The 19443-nt window shown below is 44.0% G+C and overlaps 1 protein-coding gene across 2 annotated transcripts; it reads right to left on the bottom strand.

Annotated features, from left to right (window-relative positions):
• Positions 1 to 5440: 5440 nt before the first annotated feature.
• Positions 5441 to 12989, bottom strand: LOC132780234 (uncharacterized). Of its 2 annotated transcripts, none has more exons than XM_060783827.2 (3): positions 12886 to 12989; positions 8416 to 9381; positions 5441 to 7062 (listed from the first exon to the last, which is right to left on the bottom strand). In XM_060783827.2, exon 2 carries the CDS (start codon positions 9278 to 9280, stop codon positions 8450 to 8452), a length of 831 nt encoding a protein of 276 aa, XP_060639810.2. In that variant the 5' UTR covers positions 9281 to 9381; positions 12886 to 12989; the 3' UTR covers positions 5441 to 7062; positions 8416 to 8449. The 2 variants fall into 2 exon arrangements, with proteins under 2 accessions (XP_060639810.2, XP_067316787.1); XM_067460686.1 differs by having other exon boundaries at positions 8416 to 9409; positions 12886 to 12967.
• Between the last annotated feature and the right edge of the window lie 6454 nt (positions 12990 to 19443).

Genomic DNA, 19443 nt, shown 5'->3' with positions numbered 1-19443 from the left:
AACTCATTGCAGTGTTTGTATATACATACATAGCTCACTTCCTAAGCATTTTCAGAACATTTTGCAGAAAAGGTCAGGTTGAAACAGAGTGACTGGTTCAAGCTCACCCAGTGACTTTCTTGACTGAGTAGGTACCAAAACCTTACTTATGCGATCCCACCTTGTCCAAGTAAGATTGCCCTCCAAGTTCGGTGTTCTGGTGGTGGGTATGTAGGTGACTCTGGAGCCCTATTCTTGGCTGGCATGTTCTCCCGCAGTGAGGGCATCGGTTTCCAGGTGGAAGGTGGTCCCAGTCGGGGTTGGCTTGATACACCTTCTTTTTGGCATGTTTCTCTCTTTCGCTCTCCATTCGTGCCTCTTCAAATTCTACAGCACTGCTGGTCACAGCTGACCTCTAGTTAGAGTTCTCAAGGGCCAGGGCTTCCCGGTTCTCGGTGTCTATGCCACAGTTTTTGAGGTTGGCTTTGGGCCCATCTTTAAATCTCTTTTCTTGTCCTCCAACATTTTGTTTTCTGTTCTTGAGTTCAGATACGATTAACTGTTTTGGGAGATGGTGTTCAGGCATTCGGACAACATGGCCGGCGCCCAGTGGAGTTGATGGCAGAGGACCATCACTTTAGTACTGATGGTATTTGCTTCTTCCAGCACTCTGGCATTTGTCCGCCTGTCTTCCCAAGAGATTTGCAGGATTTTTTTGGAAACCAGTCAAATAGTAACCACTGCAGTTATTAATCGCCTTTTGTAAAACAGGAGCAAGTTGAGAGAGCTTTTTGTATAGAATGCTATGTCATGAAGAGAACAACTTATTCATGCACAGAAGGTATCTAGATATGACTACTTGGTTTAGTGGTGCTGGTTCCTCAGTAAAACTTCATAGGAATGTATTGTTGAAGATTTCATAGGAATGCTTGCACAATCTCAAGCAGTCAAATTTTTGGAACTTGATAGTTTTTTAAATTAGTTCACTATATGTTCCTTTTTAATAACAAGAGAACTGCAGTGCAATCCTGTGCACAACAACTTGCAAATCCTGTTAAATTCTCACTCCCAAGTCATTAAAACTGCTCAAGCTACTTTCTCCTTCAGCAAAGGTAGTGAACTACTGTAACCTATGGCAACCTATGGATGCGAGAGCTGGACCATAAGGAAGGCTGAGAAAAACAAGATAGATGCTTTTGAACTGTTGTGGTGGAGGAAAATCCTGAGAGTGCCTTGGACCGCGAGATCAAACCAGTCCATCCTCCAGGAAACAATGCCCGACTGCTCAGTGTAGGGAAGGATATTAGAGACAAAGATGAAGTACTTTGGCCACATAATGAGAAGACAGGGGAACTTGGAGAAGACAATGATGCTGGGGAAAATGGGAGGAAAAGGGAAGAGGGGCCGACCAAGGGCAAAGTAGATGGATGGTATCCTTGAAATGACTGGTTTGACTTTGAAGGAACTGGGAGTGGCCACGGCCGACAGGGAGCTTTGGTGTGGGGCTGGTCCATGAGGTCACGAAGAGTCAGAAGCAATGAACGAATAATCAACAAATGAACTGTTATTATCTTTTGCCATTAGCCACCATGACTGTGGATGATGGGAATTCCTGCCCAAAGCATGTTCCTTCCATCGCTCCCCCGCCACTTCCATTGCTCTGCAACCGTGCAGGCCCAGAAAGGAAGTGGCAGGTGTGGGCACTTCTTGGGCCTGCACACCACACATGTACTGGCAGGCCCAGAAAGTGCCCACACCTACCAATGCCTTTCTGGTCCTGCAGGGTCGCGGAACAATGCAAGCTCTAGTCTGGGGGGCAGGGGAGCGATGGAAAGTTCCCCAAAAAGCGGTGGCAGCCAACAAATGGCAATAACAGGCGATTTGATGGAGCAGTGCCGCTGGGATGGAGCCCGGCAGCACCAGCAAACAAGGCAGCACAGATTCCCAGCAAAAATGATGGAGGGCAAGCCCCGGCAAGCTGCCAGTGAATGTGGCATATCCCAGCCCCGTAGCAAGGATCCCATCATGGGTCTGCCCCTAGCTCCTGACTCAAGGTCAGATGGAACAGGCCAGCCGACAATGAAGATCTCAGCAGTTGCACAATATAGGTTTCCCGATTGAAGGGTGAAACGGCAGCAAGGAATGGTGGCAGAGCTGGCTAGTTTTCACCCTGAGCACAATCCCTCTTCTCTATCTCGGGGGTGAGATAACCCCAATAAAATGAGGAGGCATCCAATCATTGATAGCTAGTATTGTTTGCTGGGGGGTTAATAAAAAAAGATTAAACTATGATGCCGAAAAGCAAGCTTCGAGCCGGTACCTGCTCTTGCTTGTTTTTGTGTCAAGCTGATTTTCATACTGGGAGGGACCTTCCCGTTCTGTGCTCCCAAGGGAATGAAAGAAACGAATGAGAGAAATGAATTCCGTACACAACTCTTAACGCCCAGTGTGGTTTAAAAAAATAATATTTCAGCAGCTGTCGTCCTATCCCATCAAACTGGGAATAAGCATAATAGAGCAAAAGCAGAACTAAGAAATTTCTTTCAAGTGCCAAAACAATTTTTAAAAATCAAATTGTGAGGTCACTGTGGATTTTCCCCTGGAAGCAAACAGGACCAAATTGCAAATGTTCAAAATAGCAAGTCCCAGATGCCCATGAAAAGTACAGTTTCTGCCTTGCAATTACAAATCATGGGGAAAAACAATTACTCAAGCAGCAACAGCTGAAGAGAGAAACAGGTAGTCTCCAGTCAATTTGGTGGAACAAGGTAAGAAGAGTAAAATTGGTAGAAAATAGCTGTTTGCTGACACAGTTTTAGTAGCAAGGGACTGAAACGCAGCTGGAAAGTGAAGTGCAACATAAATAATAGTTATTACTTAATTATGCAGAAGCTCTTGGGGACCTAACATATAGCAAGTATTTAGTTTGGCAAAGTTTGCTTAATAACAGTGCAGTTGTAAAAACAAGCCAGAGTTAAAGTTACAGGTGAAGCTGTTCCAGTATTTAAAATGTTTATAGAAGAAATCTAGAATTAAGATAGTTTGCAAAAGGCTTAGATGGAAGCATGGCAATGGCACTAAAGAAGGTAGAACAGGAAGCCACTCAGAACTATGTTTTGGTATAGGTCACCTTATCACAATTATGAAATGGAGCATCCATGTTCAAAGGCAGAGTGCCTCTTAATACTAGGTGCTGTGCCTTCTACCTACTAAGGCTCCATCTACACTGCCATATCATGCAATTTCAGAACACAGTTTAACTGCATTGAACTGGATTATGAGTCCATACTGCCATACAATGCAGCTTAAACTGTATTCTGAAACTGCCTTATCTGACAGTGTGGATGGCGCCTAGAATTTTGATTTCCTTGACATAGGCAGACATGCTCTTCTATAAACACATTTATGGATCACTTAGCACACTACAGCTATGTGATGCTACCTTGTTCAGAAGATTTCTGAATGTCAGCTGCAGGGGAATGGAAAGCAATGGTTTGTTCCCTTTATTGCTGGGCTGCACACAAACCAAATGGCATCAGTTGTAATGGTGCAAAACACAACACTGCAGTAGATGGATTTTTTTCTTAGTCATCAGATTGTTCAGAAGTTCTTAAATCACAAAGCAAGCAAATTAACAGAAAAGAAGCTAAAGCTGAAAATCGCACACAGTTAAAGCCATTCAACTATCGACACCTACAGGAATAGATTTTTACTTGCTTTTCCTTTTGTGCATCTTTCTTAACTGAAAGGATCTGACTGAGGCAGACTCTTCACTACCCAAAGAAGCTACCATATATTCTGGTGTATAAGACTACTTTTTAACCCAAGAAAATCTTCTCAAAAGTCAGGGGTCGTCTTATACGTGGGAGTAGTCTTATAGAGCAGGTGCTGAAACTTCCAATCAGGTTGGAGAATCCGTGATTGCCGCATATTGTGAGGGGAGCTCAAAAATGGCAATGGCCATGTCCCTGCTGTATGCAGCGACTGTATGAAAGCATTAAGGGCGACATTGTACAAGTACGGTAGAAGAAAATCCATTCATCAGGATTTGTGGACTTAATGCAGTCCTGATGGTGAGGTGAAGGGGCGCCTCACTGGGAAGGTGTAAGTGAAGGGCGGAGCAAGCTGCAGGCTTCCGGTGCGCCCTGGGTATGGAAAAAAGATAGAGTGGCTCTGGGCCCAGAAAAACACAACTCTTTTACCTGTTTGGCCCACCCTTGTATCCTATTACCATACCTCCCCCTCTGTCTCTCAGATCTCGCTCCTGAAGATTGCAGTGAAGCGGTGCAGGTGCGAGATCTGAGAGGCAGAGAAGGAGGGACAGTAATAGGAAAATAACCATATTGAAATCAAAACTGATACTTTTAAAAATTTTATTTGGTGTGCGTTGGAATAGAGGTAGTCTTATATGGCAAATATATCCAAAACTTTATATTTTAACTGAAAAAGTTGGGGGTCATCTTATATGCCCAGTCGTCTTATATGCTGGAATATATGGTACTTCACTCTAGCTCTAGCACACATTCTTTATGGGCAGTGTCTTTGAGGACTCTTTTGCACAGCTGGTTAATCACCAGCAGCAATACATCTTACCAACTGAAAGCCTGGCAGTTTGAAGTCCAGGTCAAGGTGAGCACCCAACCTTCAGCCCAGGTTACAGTGCACCTAAGCAGTTTGATAACAGCTGTGAGTAGATAAATTAAGCACCTCTTAAGTGGTGAGGTATTTTACAGCACCATAAAAGAAATACCAGAAAATGCTGGCAATCAAAGGAAGAAGTCTGTGATCAAGGCTCTTTGTCATAGAGGATAGAGTGACAGCACCCCGTGTGGCCGGAATCAAGCACAACCTTTAGGACTCCAAAGTTGGGGGGAAATGCCGAAATAATACCTCTACCTGTTGTCTGTCCTGTCTGTTTAATGGCTTTGGATGTTTGCCTGTATGTGTTCTGTGAGTCCCCTTTGACGTGAGAAGGGAAGAATATAAATGCTGTAAATAAATAAATAGTATTTGGCAACTTCTCCAAATGGGGGACAGGAAATACAACCCCACAAAATAGGAATTTCTTATTAACATAAAAAAATCTTGCAAATCACTATATATTGTTAAGCCAATGTTCTTAAATCCAGTAATCATATGGAGCCTGTTTATCTCCCCACCCCACATAGATATCTTGACTTCTTCCATTGCCTAAAGAGTATGGACAAGGGCATGCCCTTTCATCAAAGTGAGCCCCACCTCAGCAGAAGCACCCAACTATTTCCTAGTCATTGTGGACCATAGAGATAACTAAAGTAGAAACTACTTGAGTTTCTGGCCCTCACCTGAGCTTTCTTAAGGAGCCATTTTTCTATAAAGATCTTCAGAGCATAAATATTCTACTCTGAATATGAGAAAAGATTGTTTGAAAAGCAACCAAAATAAATGTTGTGTGGCAGAAGAGACAGTACCTCCAGACAACTGTGGGAGAAGAATCCTTTATTTTATGTGCTCATCCACAGAGATACATACATCAAAACTAAAACACAGATAAATGCAGAGCTCAAAATCTAGCCACCCGATGCAAAGCAAATATGTAAGCTATAGCATATCAGGACATTGAATAATTTCAAAAACTTAGTTTCTACGAACCAGAGGAGTGATACGCTAATATAAGCCATGGCATTGGAGGAGAGACGAAATGACAAGCAAAGATCCTTTTTTTAAAAAAACTTCAACTATGCTACAAAACAATAACTTCACTCTCACATACCCAATTAGCCAACTTTTTGTCATTAGTGAGTGAAAATTTAGAACTCCTGGCATAAGCAATAATGAAATACGGGGGAAGGAAAAGTAATTAGCAAGGTATTTTGTGACCAATCATAGGTTAATTGTGATGGTGGGTCTTCTGACAAGGGCTGTGCTTGGGGCCAATAAGAAGAGAGCATTCCTAAACTGGCCTTTCATTTTGTAGCTGTGGAGAGGCTACAGATTAAAATGCTTCTGTGTGGCAAAATACCATGCTGATGTCACACTTTCGTTTCTGAAGTGATGATTCTGTCTCCGTGGGAAAGCTTCCTTCCCATGGATATAAAAGAAGATCAACAATGGCAGGGAAGTCTTCCCACAGGTCCACCCAGAAGCACAATAGTGTGCCAGAAAGCAGGTGATCGTATAGGGATATGTAACACAAATGCATCTATCAGCCACAGCAATACAAAGAGCTGATGGTGCAGCAAAGAGGTAGATCTGTAAAAAATATGGTCACTGATCTGAGTTACCCCTTCACAGAAATGCTTTGTGTTGTTACCCAGCTGACCTCCCAGGGATTTCCCTGCCGCAATCCGCCCAGAAAGGGCAGGCAGGACAAACCACTGTCTCCAAATTCTGAAGAATTCCTCTGAATACAAAAGAAATGGTGGAAGGGGTCAGATACAAACAATATGTTGGCAATCAGACACATACACATAATCTAATGGGAGGTGCAAAAAGAAAAAAGAACATAGTTTTGTTACCATAGAGATCTATAGAAAACTAGCCCAGATGTTTCAGTGTAAGAGTTTGGGAAATGTTATTTTTATTTTATTTTTTTTTGTACTACAGCTCCCAAAATTATTTTAAGGGGTTGTAGTCAAAAACAACTTTCTAAGCTCTGCTTAAATTAAGCTCTGCTAAAATTGGAATGCATTTGTCTTCTTCCTCAGAAGGTTTTCTTGTTTTGCATCCTATCAAAATGCTTGTGGGTACATAACAACCCTCTTCTCACACTTTAACACCCACCTCAAGCATTCTCTCACACATAAAAACACACTTTATTCTTGTGCTGATGGTGCACAGGGCATTCTGAGGAATGCAGTAAAGACCAAACATGACTTTGTTAGTCCTCACTCACACACATAAGGAAATATTCACACATACGCACACATGCCTGTTGGGATGAGGTGTAGGCCTCCCTTCAAATGTACTTCCTGTGGGGGGAAATCGTGTAAGTAGGTTCTTCATGCTTAACATAAGTTTGCTGTCATTTCTGATTCTTGCTGTCCATCTGGTTCCTCTCCACCTTGGTAAATAACTTGGTAAAGGTCTTTGATGCTCTCAGGTCTGCACAGGAGGGAAAAATGAAAGAGTTGTCACAAATTAACAGAAATGGCTTTTCCCTTCACGGTTTCACACTGAATTCCAGTGTGAAGCAGTGCAATTGAGATTAATCTATCACTCAGTAGTCAAGAGCAGGCTGCCTATCATGATACCTGCAAACTAAAGAGATCTGAAAGCCATGGAAGAAAAACATTGCATTTACTCATTTTCTTCAGGGGGAAAACATCCCCCTCCCCACTTTTTCACATATCTACATCAAAAATGGGGGCTGTAGTGGCACAGTAGATTAAACTGTTAAGCTGCAAAACTTGTTAAGCCCATTGTTGGCCCCAGCTTCTGCCAACCTAGCGGCTAACAAATATGAGTAGGTCAATAGCTACCACTTCTGTGGGAAGGTAATAGTGTTCCATGCAGTCATGCTGGCCACATGACCTAGGAGGTGTCTACGGACAATGCCAGCTCTTAGAAATGGAGATGAGCACCACCCCCAGAGTCAGATTTGACTTAATGTCAAGTGGAAACGTTTACCTTTACTTTACATCAAAGATGTGATACCTTCATCCTATTTATTGGCAGAGCCAGCCCTATCTAGTAATTTAAAAGCAATAGCTTGAATGTAAAACATTAATTGGCTACAGATGATGGAATTGTCACAAATCTGTCCTTTTGATGCACTTTATCTCATCCCTCAGTGAAGATTAACCCCATTTTCCCACTAGATACTCTACTATATCTATCTATCTATCTCACCCAGGGGTTTTATCATTTTATCTCTTGCATTTGGCCCAGCCTGCTGTGTTTAATTCCTTGTATCATTTTACATTGTGTGTTTATTTTGTTGTATTATTTTATTATTGTTTAGCATTCTATTTGATGTTATGCATTTTATTTGATGTTACTGTCTGTTGTATGTTTTTATTTTGCCTTACTGTAATCTTTGGGTTTGGCCTCATGTTAGCTGCCCTGAGTCTCTTCAGGGAGATGGTGATAGGGTATAAATAAAGTTTATTATTATTTTATTTATTATTATTCTGGGTATCTCTGCTCTACTTGCCACAAATTTGGACAAAACTTCTGCAAACTTCATAGCAGTTTGTAAACAGAAGGGGAAAACCTTGGCTTGACAACTGCAGTCACTTAGAGCCAAAGTACTGCTAAGCAGAGCCTGGAAATGCACTTTTTGGACTACATCTCCCAGCATTCCTTAGCCAACATCCCCTGGAGTCATGCTGGCTTCAAGTTGCGGACCAAAACAATATTTTTTTCCAAACACAGTTGTAGGAACTTCTCAACAGCACTCTTAATGGAGCCTTTTAAGCCTGATGCATCAATAACATTTCCTTCCCAGCTACTTACTGATAATGAGTCCTGCCTGCTTGCTCCATGAACTTCAGCGGAGCCAACTCCTGGCTGAAGACCGTTGCCTTGTCCTCTCTGGGTAGGGTCGTCTTCCAGGCTCAGGATGCAGAAACTGATAGTCTTCTGCCAGGGCCACAGCCTCGTCTCCATTTTCAGGGTGACGTTCCCGAACCCAGCGCTGGACATCCTCAGGGAGGAGGCTCAGGAATTGTTCAAGGACCAGCTGCTCCACAATCTCTTCCTTGCTCCGGGCTTCTGGCTTCAGCCACTGGAACAAGAGTTCCTGGAGTCGCTCATAAGCCACTTGTGGCCCTTCAGTCTCTTTGTATGCAAAGCCCCGGAAGCGCTTACGCTGATTTTCAGAGCCCAAATTGGGGAGACAAGGAACAGCATGCTCTACCTTGGCACATCCTCCACCTTGGCTGCTATGAGCCTGATGGGCTTCCCCAAAGAGATCTGGCAAGAGCATACCCCTTCTTGACTCCCTAGCGTCTTGGCAGACATCAGGCATTTCCTTAAAGATGTCACCATCATCCTCCATCATCCGCTTTGCTCCTTTCCCTTCTCCTACCGGGGGCACAGGAACTGGCACTGCTACCTTTGCAGGAGGAGGCACCAGGGAGGGATCCGTATTTGGTTCCTCTTCTTGTTTAACCTGCAAGCTTGTGGCCGGACACTGAGCTGGAGGCTGGGATGGCATCTCTGAATGGCCAGCTTCTGCTCCTGAACATTCACCCACTGCCTCAGGCTCATCTCTAGCCAAGTCCTGATGCTCAGCCACAATGCTGCAACCTGCATCCTGTTCCTCCACAGGATCAGAGCAAGAAGCATCCAGGCCCTGCTCTTGCACCTTGGTTGCCATTCTTCACAACAAGATTGTTTTTCAACCTTCCAGCAACAATAGGAAATATGATGAACAGATGACCCAAACAGATTCTGAGCTTTCTTGCTTCCGAGTAAACTCTGCAGAGGTGGGAGGAAAAGATGGGAGCTTTGAAAGAAAGACCATTCAACATTCAGGTCTGAGAAAAGTTACTTTTTAAGATGATAACTTCCACAATTCACCGACACCATAACATTCTAAGGTGTGCTTAAGCCATCCCTCGGTACACTGTGTAATTTCAGAAGTTGCATGGTGGATCAGAGGAATAAATTAGCAAATGTGAACTTCTCAGGGTTTGCTTATGCACTAAATATTCAGATATGATTCTGGCAGTTTTTCCTTTCAGTTACAGCCCACAGTACCTGGTATTTGTTGGCTGTCTCCAATCCAAGTACTGATCAGCACTGAACCTACAAAGTTTCAAGATTAGATAACATCTAGTGTCTTTAGGGGGGGGAAATTCCACTGCATCTAATGTTTAAAAATGTCATATATAATATTTACTTTTTTCTGTAGCCTTAATTTACCTTCAGGTTGTCTGTTGGTTTGCTGTTGCCTCCCTCTGAAATATAGCCTAGACACTTGGTATTCCCATTAACCATATATGACCCTGCTTAATTTGCAAGATCAGATTGGATCTTATGCAATCACAGCATTTAAAAATACTGAACATGATACCTTTCAGAGCCAACTCAGGTTAACATTAAAACACAAGACAGCAAACTGAAATCGAAGTACAAAAAAAGTCTCCTACAAATTTATTCAAATAATAATAATAATAATAAAAGATTAAATACTTGGCAGGTCATGTCAATTCACACAGAGACTGTACAAGAACAACAACAACAAAAAAGTACAGAATAATAAACCAAACCATATAACCTCTGAACAGAAACTTTCCTGCTTCTCAATGAAAAAAACCCCAATGGAAGAAAATAAACAGCCCTCATTTCACAAGCCATTGGTTCATAATACTGCATCTAAACCATGAGCACCTTCCCCCAAAATGGAATTTTATACAAAACTTCCAATGGTGCTTATTGCCTAAGGAGAAATATTAAATTTTGCTGCTTGTATTTATTATATTCTTAATCTCATCTAATCCTCCACAAGAGTTCATTGAGAGCAGTGGTTCTCAACCTGTGGGTTCCCAAGTGTTTTGGCCTACAACTCCCAGAAATCCCAGCCAGTTTACTAACTGTTAGATTTCTGGGAGTTGAAGGCCAAAACTCGTGGGGACTCACAGGTTGAGAACCACTGATTTAGAGGTTAAATTCTATCTCTTGCTTCCTATACCAGATCTTTCTTCATATTTATTTATTTAGCACATTTATACCCATCCTTCTTGACCTCAAGAAGGTACTCAGGACGGCTTCCAAACCGGCAACACTTTGATGCCAACACTGAATTTGATGAATTGATCTGCATATCTAAAATAGGGTATCTTTTGAGCTCACACTGTTTCCGGGCACCTTTAAACCAGTTATGACCTTTAAAGTGGTTCAAGTCCAAGCTATTTGGCTGATCACGTCTCCTTGTACGAACCTGCCCGGGACCCGAGATCTTCAGAAGAGGCCCTTCTCTCGGTCCCACCTCCATCTCAAGCTCGATTGGTGGGAACAAGAGATCGGGCCTTCCTTCTCGGTGGCTGCCCCTCAACTTTGGAACTCCATGTCCAGGGAAGCCAGAATGCCCCCTCCCTGCTGTCATCCAGGTGGCAGGATATTTTTTTAATTCAGACGGGCTTTAAAAGAAGGTTTTAAAAATCGTCAGGGGTTAATGTAATTTTATATGTTTTAATCATGTTCAATATTGTTTTAATACTTGTATATTTGAATATTTTAAATTGTATTGCAATCCTTTTAGTTGTGAACTGTTTTGAATCTTCATATGGTGAGAAAAAGCACGATATAAATAAACATAAACATAGTAACATCATCAGTGTGACAAACGAAGGCTGCTTCATACCACCTTAACTATCATGGCCCAGTGCTATGGAATCATGGGAGTTGCAATCCATGAAACTGATACTGGAGCCTCAATCCATGGCCGATACTGAATGAGAGACTCCCTCCTGGGCACAAAGAAGACTGGGTGACTTGGAAGGCATTCAACAGACTGCCCTCTGGCACCATGAGATGCAGAGCTAATCTTAACGGGGCCATAAAGTGGAGTCCACAACATGCAAGTGTGCAGAAGAGGAAACCACAGACCACCTATTACAATGCAGCCTGAGCCCTGCCACATGCACAATTGAGGACCTTCTTATAGCAACACCAGAGGCAGTCCAAGTGGCCAGCTACTGTCAAAGGAGATTTATTATAATGCCAAGTTTTTTTAACTTTGCATGTTTTAAATACATTACAACTGTACCCTCAAATCACTTCTGATAGATAAATAAATAAATAAATAGGAGTTTTAGTTTGGGGAAGTACCAGCACGATTTAGCAGGGAAGGTGAAAGCCCTTTTAAAAGTACAGCTCCCAGGATTCCATGGCTCTGAGCTATGGCAGTTAAAGTGATGTGAAACTGCATTAATTATGCAGTGTAAAGGCACCCAAAGTGCATTCTACTCATGTGAGTGTGTTCCTCTGTAACTTCTATATCTCAGGGCCCTTCCACACGGCCATCCAACCCAGAATATCAAGGCAGATAATCCACAATATACGCCAGGGGTCCACAAACTTTTTAAACAGAGGGCCAGGTCACAGTCCCTCAAACTGTTGGAGGGCCAGATTATAATTTGAAAAAAATTGAATGAATTCTTATGCTCGCTGGACATATCTTATTTGTAGTGTAAAAACACTTAAAAACAATACAATAATTAAAATGAAGAACAATTTAACAAATATAAACTTATTAGTATCTCAATGGGAAGTATGGGCCTGCTTTTGGCTCATGAGATAGGATTATTGTCATTGTTGTTGTGTGCTGTCAAGTCGTTTCAGACTTAGGTTGACCCTGAGCGAGGGCCGGGTAAATGATCTTGGAGGGCCGCATCTGGCCCATAAGCCTTAGTTTGAGGACCCCTGATATACGCTTTGAACTGGGTTAGAGTTCCACTGCCATATAATCTAGTTCAGTGTACATTTTATACAGCTTTGTGGAAGCTCTGTGCTCCTGACTCTCAAAATACAGTATAACTGGTTGTAGATAAGATAGACTGTTTGCACTTTAGGAAGGATACACAACTCGTGACAATGAACTTGTCCGAACGCATCTCCCTCTACGTCCCGCCTTGCAGTTTAAGATCACCATCAATGCGCGGGCCTCCAGCTCTCAGAAGCCCTGGCCAGTTTGTTGAATGGCCAGGAAATCTGGGAGTTGGAGACCGAACCAGGTGGAAGGCCGCAGTTTGAGGCGCCTGGTGTCGGCCACGAGCTAGGCCTCTGGGGACCAGGCTTTGAAGCCCACTTGCCAAGGAAACCACCCGGAAGGCCTTGGGGGAGTCGCCCTCTCTCGGCCTTATGGGAAGGCCAAGGCAAACCTCCCCGCTGAACACCTCTTGCCAAGGAATCCCCTTGGTTGGCGACTCCAAGGCACACACCGCCGACCATTCCAGCTCAGGCCCCTCAAGCGCCTACCTGCGTCCTGCCCAGGCCGAATTCAAAGCCTCTGAACTAGCTCCGGAAGTTCCTAATCTACATCCGGGGTGGGGGAAGAGCGCGTCATCAACGTCCTGGTGTGTTGTGGGCGGGGCGAGGACCATAACAAGGCCAGCGGTCGAATCAGCGAACCAGGAAAGGCCATAGAGATATCATCTTGTATTGCAAGAGCAAACTTCCGGTCCAATGTGAAGCCTCAACTGTAGAGGCTGACCGGCTTCGTCTTTTAGTTTTGAGTGGCTCCGCGGTGTTTGAGCTCTATGGTCCAAAGGGCAAAGCGCAACTTCCTGTCTCTTGGAGCGAGAGATAGGCAAGCTGGGCGCACAAAGGGAGCCAGGCACCATAGAGGTAGCCATTTCATTCCTTGGAGAAGGTGCCTTTCATTCAGGATTTACAGAAGTCCTTTAGGTTCTTCCTCCCATTCTACTGCATGGTCCACTTTAAATCCTGCAGAATTATGGGGTTTGTAGTTTAGTGAGGCTCAGGAACAGTCTGGATGAGCAGTTTAAAGGCCCATCCCTGAACTATAAGTCCCAGAATTATGCAGGAGGCCTTGTTGTTGTTGATTCTAATCCGATCTAACTATATAAATAAAAATGTAATGCCCGTTTGTGGGATTGTTGTTGTTCATTCGTTCAGTCGTCTCCGACTCTTCGTGACCTCATGGACCAGCCCATGCCAGAGCTCCCTGTCAACCGTCACCACCCCCAGCTCCTTCAAGGTCAGTCCAGTCACTTCAAGGATGCCATCCATCCATCTTGCCCTTGGTCGGCCCCTCTTCCTTTTGCCTTCCACTTTCCCCAGCATCATTGTCTTCTCTAGGCTTTGCTGTCTCCTCATGATGTGGCCAAAGTACTTCAACTTTGTCTCTAGTATCCTTCCCTCCAGTGAGCAGCCGGGCTTTATTTCCTGGAGGATGGACTGGTTGGATCTTCTCGCAGTCCAAGGCACTCTCAGAACTTTCCTCCAACACCACAGCTCAAAAGCATCGATCTTCCTTCGCTCAGCCTTCTCTAAGGTCCAGCTCTCATATCCGTAGGTTACTACAGGGAATACCATGGCTTTGACTAGGCGGATCTTTGTTGCCAGTCTAATGTCTCTACTCTTTACTATTTTATCGAGACTGGACATTGCTCTCCTCCCAAGAAGTAAGCATCTTCTGATTTCCTGGCCACAGTCTGCATCTGCAGTAATCTTTGCACCTAGAAATACAAAGTCTGTCACGGCCTCCACATTTTCTCCCTCTATTTCCCAGTTGTCGATCATTCTTGTTGCCATAATTTTGGTTTTTTTATGTTTAGCTGCAACCCGGCTTTTGCACTTTCTTCTTTCACCTTGATTAGAAGGCTCCTCAGCTCCTCCTCGCTTTCGGCCATCAGAGTGGTGTCATCTGCATATCTGAGGTTGTTAATGTTTCTTCCAGCAATTTTCACCCCAGCTTTGCATTCATCAAGCCCCGCACATCGTATGATGTGTTCTGCATACACGTTAAAGAGGTTGGGTGAGAGTATGCAGCCTTGCCGTACGCCTTTCCCAATCTTGAACCAGTCTGTTGTTCCGTGGTCAGTTCTTACTGTTGCTACTTGGTCCTTGTACAGATTCCTCAGGAGAGAGGGAAGGGGGCTTGGTATGCCCATCCCACCAAGAACTTGCCACAATTTATTATGATCCACACAGTCAAAGGCTTTAGAATAGTCAATGAAGCAGAAATAGATGTTAGGTTCTTGTGGGTTTTTTCGGGTTATAGAGCCATGTTCTAGAGGCATTTCTCCTGACGTTTTGCCTGCATCTATGGCAAGCCTCCTCAGAGGTAGTGAGGATGCTTGCCATAGATGCAGGCGAAACGTCAGGAGAAATGCCTCTAGAACATGGCCCTATAGCCCGAAAAAACCCACAAGAACCTAGTGATTCCAGCCATGAAAGCCTTCGACAATAGAAATAGATGTTTTTCTGAAACTCCCTGCCTTTCTCCATTATCCAGCGGATATTGGCAATCTGGTCTCTCGTTCCTCTGCCTTTTCTAAACCCAGTTTGAACGTCTGGCAACTCTCACTCCATGTATTGCTGGAGTCTTCCTTGCAGGATCTTGAGCACTACCTTACTGGCATGAGAAATAAGGGCCACTGTACAGAAGTTTGAGCAGTCTTTCGCATTTCCCTTTTTTGGTATGGGGATATAAGTTGATTTTTTCCAGTCTGATGGCCATTCTTGTGTTTTCCATATTTGCTGGCATATGGCATGCATCACCTTGACAGCATCATTTAAGGTTTTAAACAGTTCAGCTGGGATCCCGTTCATTGTCACGAGTTGTGTATCCTTCCTAAAGTACATTATTTAAACTGTTATGTTTATTCATATCATGATCTGATCACCATGCTCAATATATCTCATATGCATGGGGGTATTGGGGTAATTATACAAAAGGTTTGCTAGAGTAGACCCTCTTTCACTCAGACTGAGCCCCCCCCCCCCCCCCCCCGAATCAAAATCCTGGCTACGGGCCTGTGCAGGAGGCTTTGTTGTTGTTCATTCTAATCCAATCTATATAAATAAAAATGTTTGTTTGGTGGATTAACATAACTCAAAAAGCACTGGACGAATTGACACCAAATTTGGACACAATACACCTATCAGGCCAACAAGTGACCATCACTCATAAAAACACTGAAAAACAGCGGAAGAGACTTAAAAATAATACATTACAACACATGCACATAACCACATTGTTCCCATGACATTAAGTCTAGTCATGTCTGACTCGGGGGTGGTGGGGGTGGTGGTGGTGCTCATCTCCATTTCTAAGCCCAAGAGCCGGCGTGCTCCATGGACACCTCCAAGGTCATGTGGCCGCATGACTGCATGGAGCACCGTTGCCTTCCCGTGGGAGCAGCACCTATTGATCTACTCACATTTGCATGTTTTTTAATTGCTAGGTTGACAGAAGCTGGGGCTAACAGCAGGAGCTCATGCCGCTCCCCGGATTCAAACCTGCGACCTTTCGGTTGGCAAGTTTAACAGCTCAGCGGTTTAACCCAAATTTGGACACAAGACAGCTATCAGGCCAACGAGTGATCATCACTCATACAAACACTGAAAAACACAGCAGAGGGGACTTAAAAAGGCAAAAAAACAAAAATGCATTACAACACATGCGCAAAACCACATATATATACACACATATATACACACATGCACAAATACACACACACACACACACACACACATATATATATATATATATAACATATATATAATATGTGCATATATACGCACACAACAGAAATACTCAGAAAGGGGGAAGGAAAGAAAGAAAGGTAGAGAAGGAGAGAAGGGAATAAAAAATGAAAGAAGGAAAGAGAGGGAAGGAAGGAACAAAAGTGAGAAAGAGGGGGGGAAGGAATGAGAGAGAGAAGGAAGGATGGAACCAAAGAGCAAAAAGAGGGAGGAAAGAAACAGGTAGAGAAGGAAGAAAGAAGAAGGGGGAAAAAAAAGGGAAGGAAGGAAAGAGGGAGGGAAGGAGAGAAAGAGCAAGGGAAGGTGGGCCACAGCAATGTGTGGCGGGTACAGCTAGTCTATATAAATAAAAATGTAATGTTCGTTTGTGGGATTAACAGAACTCAAAAACCACTGGACAAATTGACACCAAATTTGGCCACAAGACACCTACTAACCCAAGGAGTGACCATCACTCATAACCTCCCCTAAAAAGTGGAAAGGACTTAAAACTCCCAAAAAGCTAAATGATGAAAAGCTAAATGGCAATATAGAAAAAAGGGAAGGGAGGGAGGGAGGGAGGGAAAGGAAGGAAGGAAGGGAGGGAGGAGGGAGGGAGGGAGGGAAAGAAAGAAGGAAAGAGAAGGAAGCGTGGAAGGAAAGAGCTAAGGAAGGAAGGAAAGGTAGAGAAAGGAGAGAAGGAAAAAAAGGGAAGGAAGGAAAGAGGGAGCAAAGGAAGGAGAAAAAGAGGGAGGGAAGGAAAGAGAAGGAAGGATGGAAGCAAAAAGCGAAGAAAGAAAGAAAAGAATTAGAGAAGGAAGAAAGGAGAGAAAGAGGGGGGAAGGGAATAAGGAACGAGAGAAAGCAAGATGGAAACAAAAAGCGAAGGAAGGAAGGAAAGAGGTAGAGAAGGAAGAAAGGAGAGAAGAAAAGGGAAAGAAGGAAAGAAAGGGAGGGAAGGTTGGCCACAGCAACGCGTGGCGGGTACAGCTGGTCTAATATATATGCCTTTATTGGCATATATATAGCAATACAGTATAAATGATAGAAAAGAGAACTTCGCTTTCGCTGCACGTTCAGTTTACAGACTTGGTTCAGTAATCTTGCCACTCAAAGGCAACGGTTAAAATCTTGGCAGTTTAAAAGCATAATTACTTTGTCTGGATCAGTATGGTTTTTCAAAGAATCTAAAACTTGTAATAGTAAGCTAGATATTATTTGTGTTGTTTATTCATTCAGTCACTTCCAAGTCTTTCTGACCTCATGAACCAGCCCATGCCAGCGTTCCCTGTTGGCCGTGGCCATTCCCAGCTCCTTCAAAGTAAAGCCAGTCACTTCAAGGATACCATCCATCAATCTTGCCCTTGGTCGGCCCCTCTTCCTTTCTCCTTCCATTTTCCCCAGCATCATTATCTTCTCCAAGCTTTCCTGTCTTCTCATTATGTGGCCAAAGTACTTCATCTTTGCCTCTAATATCCTTCCCTCCAGTGAGCAGTCGGGCTTTATTTCCTGGAGTATGGACTGGTTGAATCTTCTCACAGTCCAAGGCACTCTCAGAATGTTCCTCCAATACAACAGTTCAAGAGCGTCTGTCTTCCTTGGCTCAGCCTTTCTTATGGTCCAGCTGTCACATCCATAGGTTACTACGAGGAATACCATTGCTTTAACTAAGGAGGCTGTGCAGGTGCTTGGCCACTGTGTTGATCTGGATGAGGGCGAACAGATTGAAACTAAATCCAGACAAGACAGAGGTACTGCTGGTCAGTCGAAAGACCGAACAGGGATTGGGGTTACAGCCTGTGTTAGATGGGGTTACACTCCCCATGAAGACATAGATTCGCAGTTTGGACTCATCACAGCCTGGAACCACAGGTCTCGGCGGTAACTGGGAGATCTTTTGCACAATTAAAACTTGTGCACCAGCTGCGCCCATTCCTTGAGAAGTTTGACTTAGCCACAGTGGTCCATGCTCTTGTTACATCCTAAATAGGCTACTGCAACACTTTCTACGTGGGGCTGCCTTTGAAGACTGCCCAGAAGCTTCAACTAGTCCAACTGTTGGCAGCCAGGTTGCTCACCGGAGTGACATACAGGGAACATACAACTCCTTTGTTACACCAACTCCACTGGCTACCGATCAGCTTCCGAGCACAATTCAAAATGCTGGTTTTAATCTTTAAAGCCCTAAATGGTTCTGGCCCAGACTACCTGTCTTAAAGTATCTCCTGCCACGAACCATCACGAAGTTTAAGATCTTCAGGAGAGGCCATGCTCTCAATCCCACCACTATTGCAAACACGGTTGATGGGGACAAGAGACAGGGCCTTCTCAGCAATGGCGCCCCGCCTATGGAACGCCCTCCCTAGAGATATTAAATTGACCACCTCCCTCTTGTCCTTTAGAAGGAAAATCAAGACCTGGTTATGGGACCAAGAATTTGATCAGTGAGCAGCAAGTGGAAGAAGATCACACAACTTATGGCAATGAATTGACCTGGACTGGTTTTTGGATTTTGATTTTAATGGATGTGTTTTAATTAGTAGTTTTAATTGTTGTTTTAATTTTTAATATTTTGATTGTACTGTGGTTATTTTTATGATGCTGGCATCATATGATGCTTTTGTTAGGCCGCCCTGAGTCCCCCTTCAGGGGGAGAATGGCGGGGTATAAATATAGGAAATAAATAAATAAATATGCAGATCTTGGTTGCCACTGTGATGTCTCTACTCTTCACTATTTAATTGAGATTGGCCCCCTACTCTTCTCCCAAGAAATAAATGTCTTCTGATGTTCCTGACTGTAGTCTGTGTCTGCCGTAATCTTCACACCTAGAAATACAAAGTCTGTCACTGCCTCCACGTTTTCCCCCTCTATTTGCCAGTTAGCAATCAGTCTAGTCAGTTAGTTGCCAGCTGGCGGTCGGAAGTGGTGTAAAGCGCCTCTTTGGGAGCTGGCCCAAGGGCAATGGTAAGGTTCGGAGCAGCAAGCCACCACCGGTCACAGAGAGCTGGTAGCAAGGTCTCAAGCAGTCAGAACGACCAGAATGGCCACATGCTGGTTGGTGGTGGTGGTGGTGGGGGGTTCTCTGGAGGCAGCTCAGCTGGCAGTATCCATGCAACAAGGAGCGCGGGCAGCAGCAAGGTCAGCCGACAAATAAGCAGCACTGCTGGGGCAGAGATAGAAAAACGCCGGACTTGTTTGGAAGCAGCAGCCATGTGGTTCAGGTTGCACTGGTCTCAATATAAAGCAAGGGAGCTGTGGTTCCGGAGCAAACCACCAAAGACTCCATCAGTGAGGCAGCAATCATGTACACAGTACACAAAA

This window comes from Anolis sagrei, chromosome X (assembly GCF_037176765.1).
Source record: "Anolis sagrei isolate rAnoSag1 chromosome X, rAnoSag1.mat, whole genome shotgun sequence".
Classification (NCBI taxonomy): Eukaryota; Metazoa; Chordata; class Lepidosauria; order Squamata; family Dactyloidae; genus Anolis; species Anolis sagrei.
The sequence above is the reverse complement of the archived record's forward strand: the minus strand, read 5'-3'. Positions and strand labels throughout refer to the sequence as shown.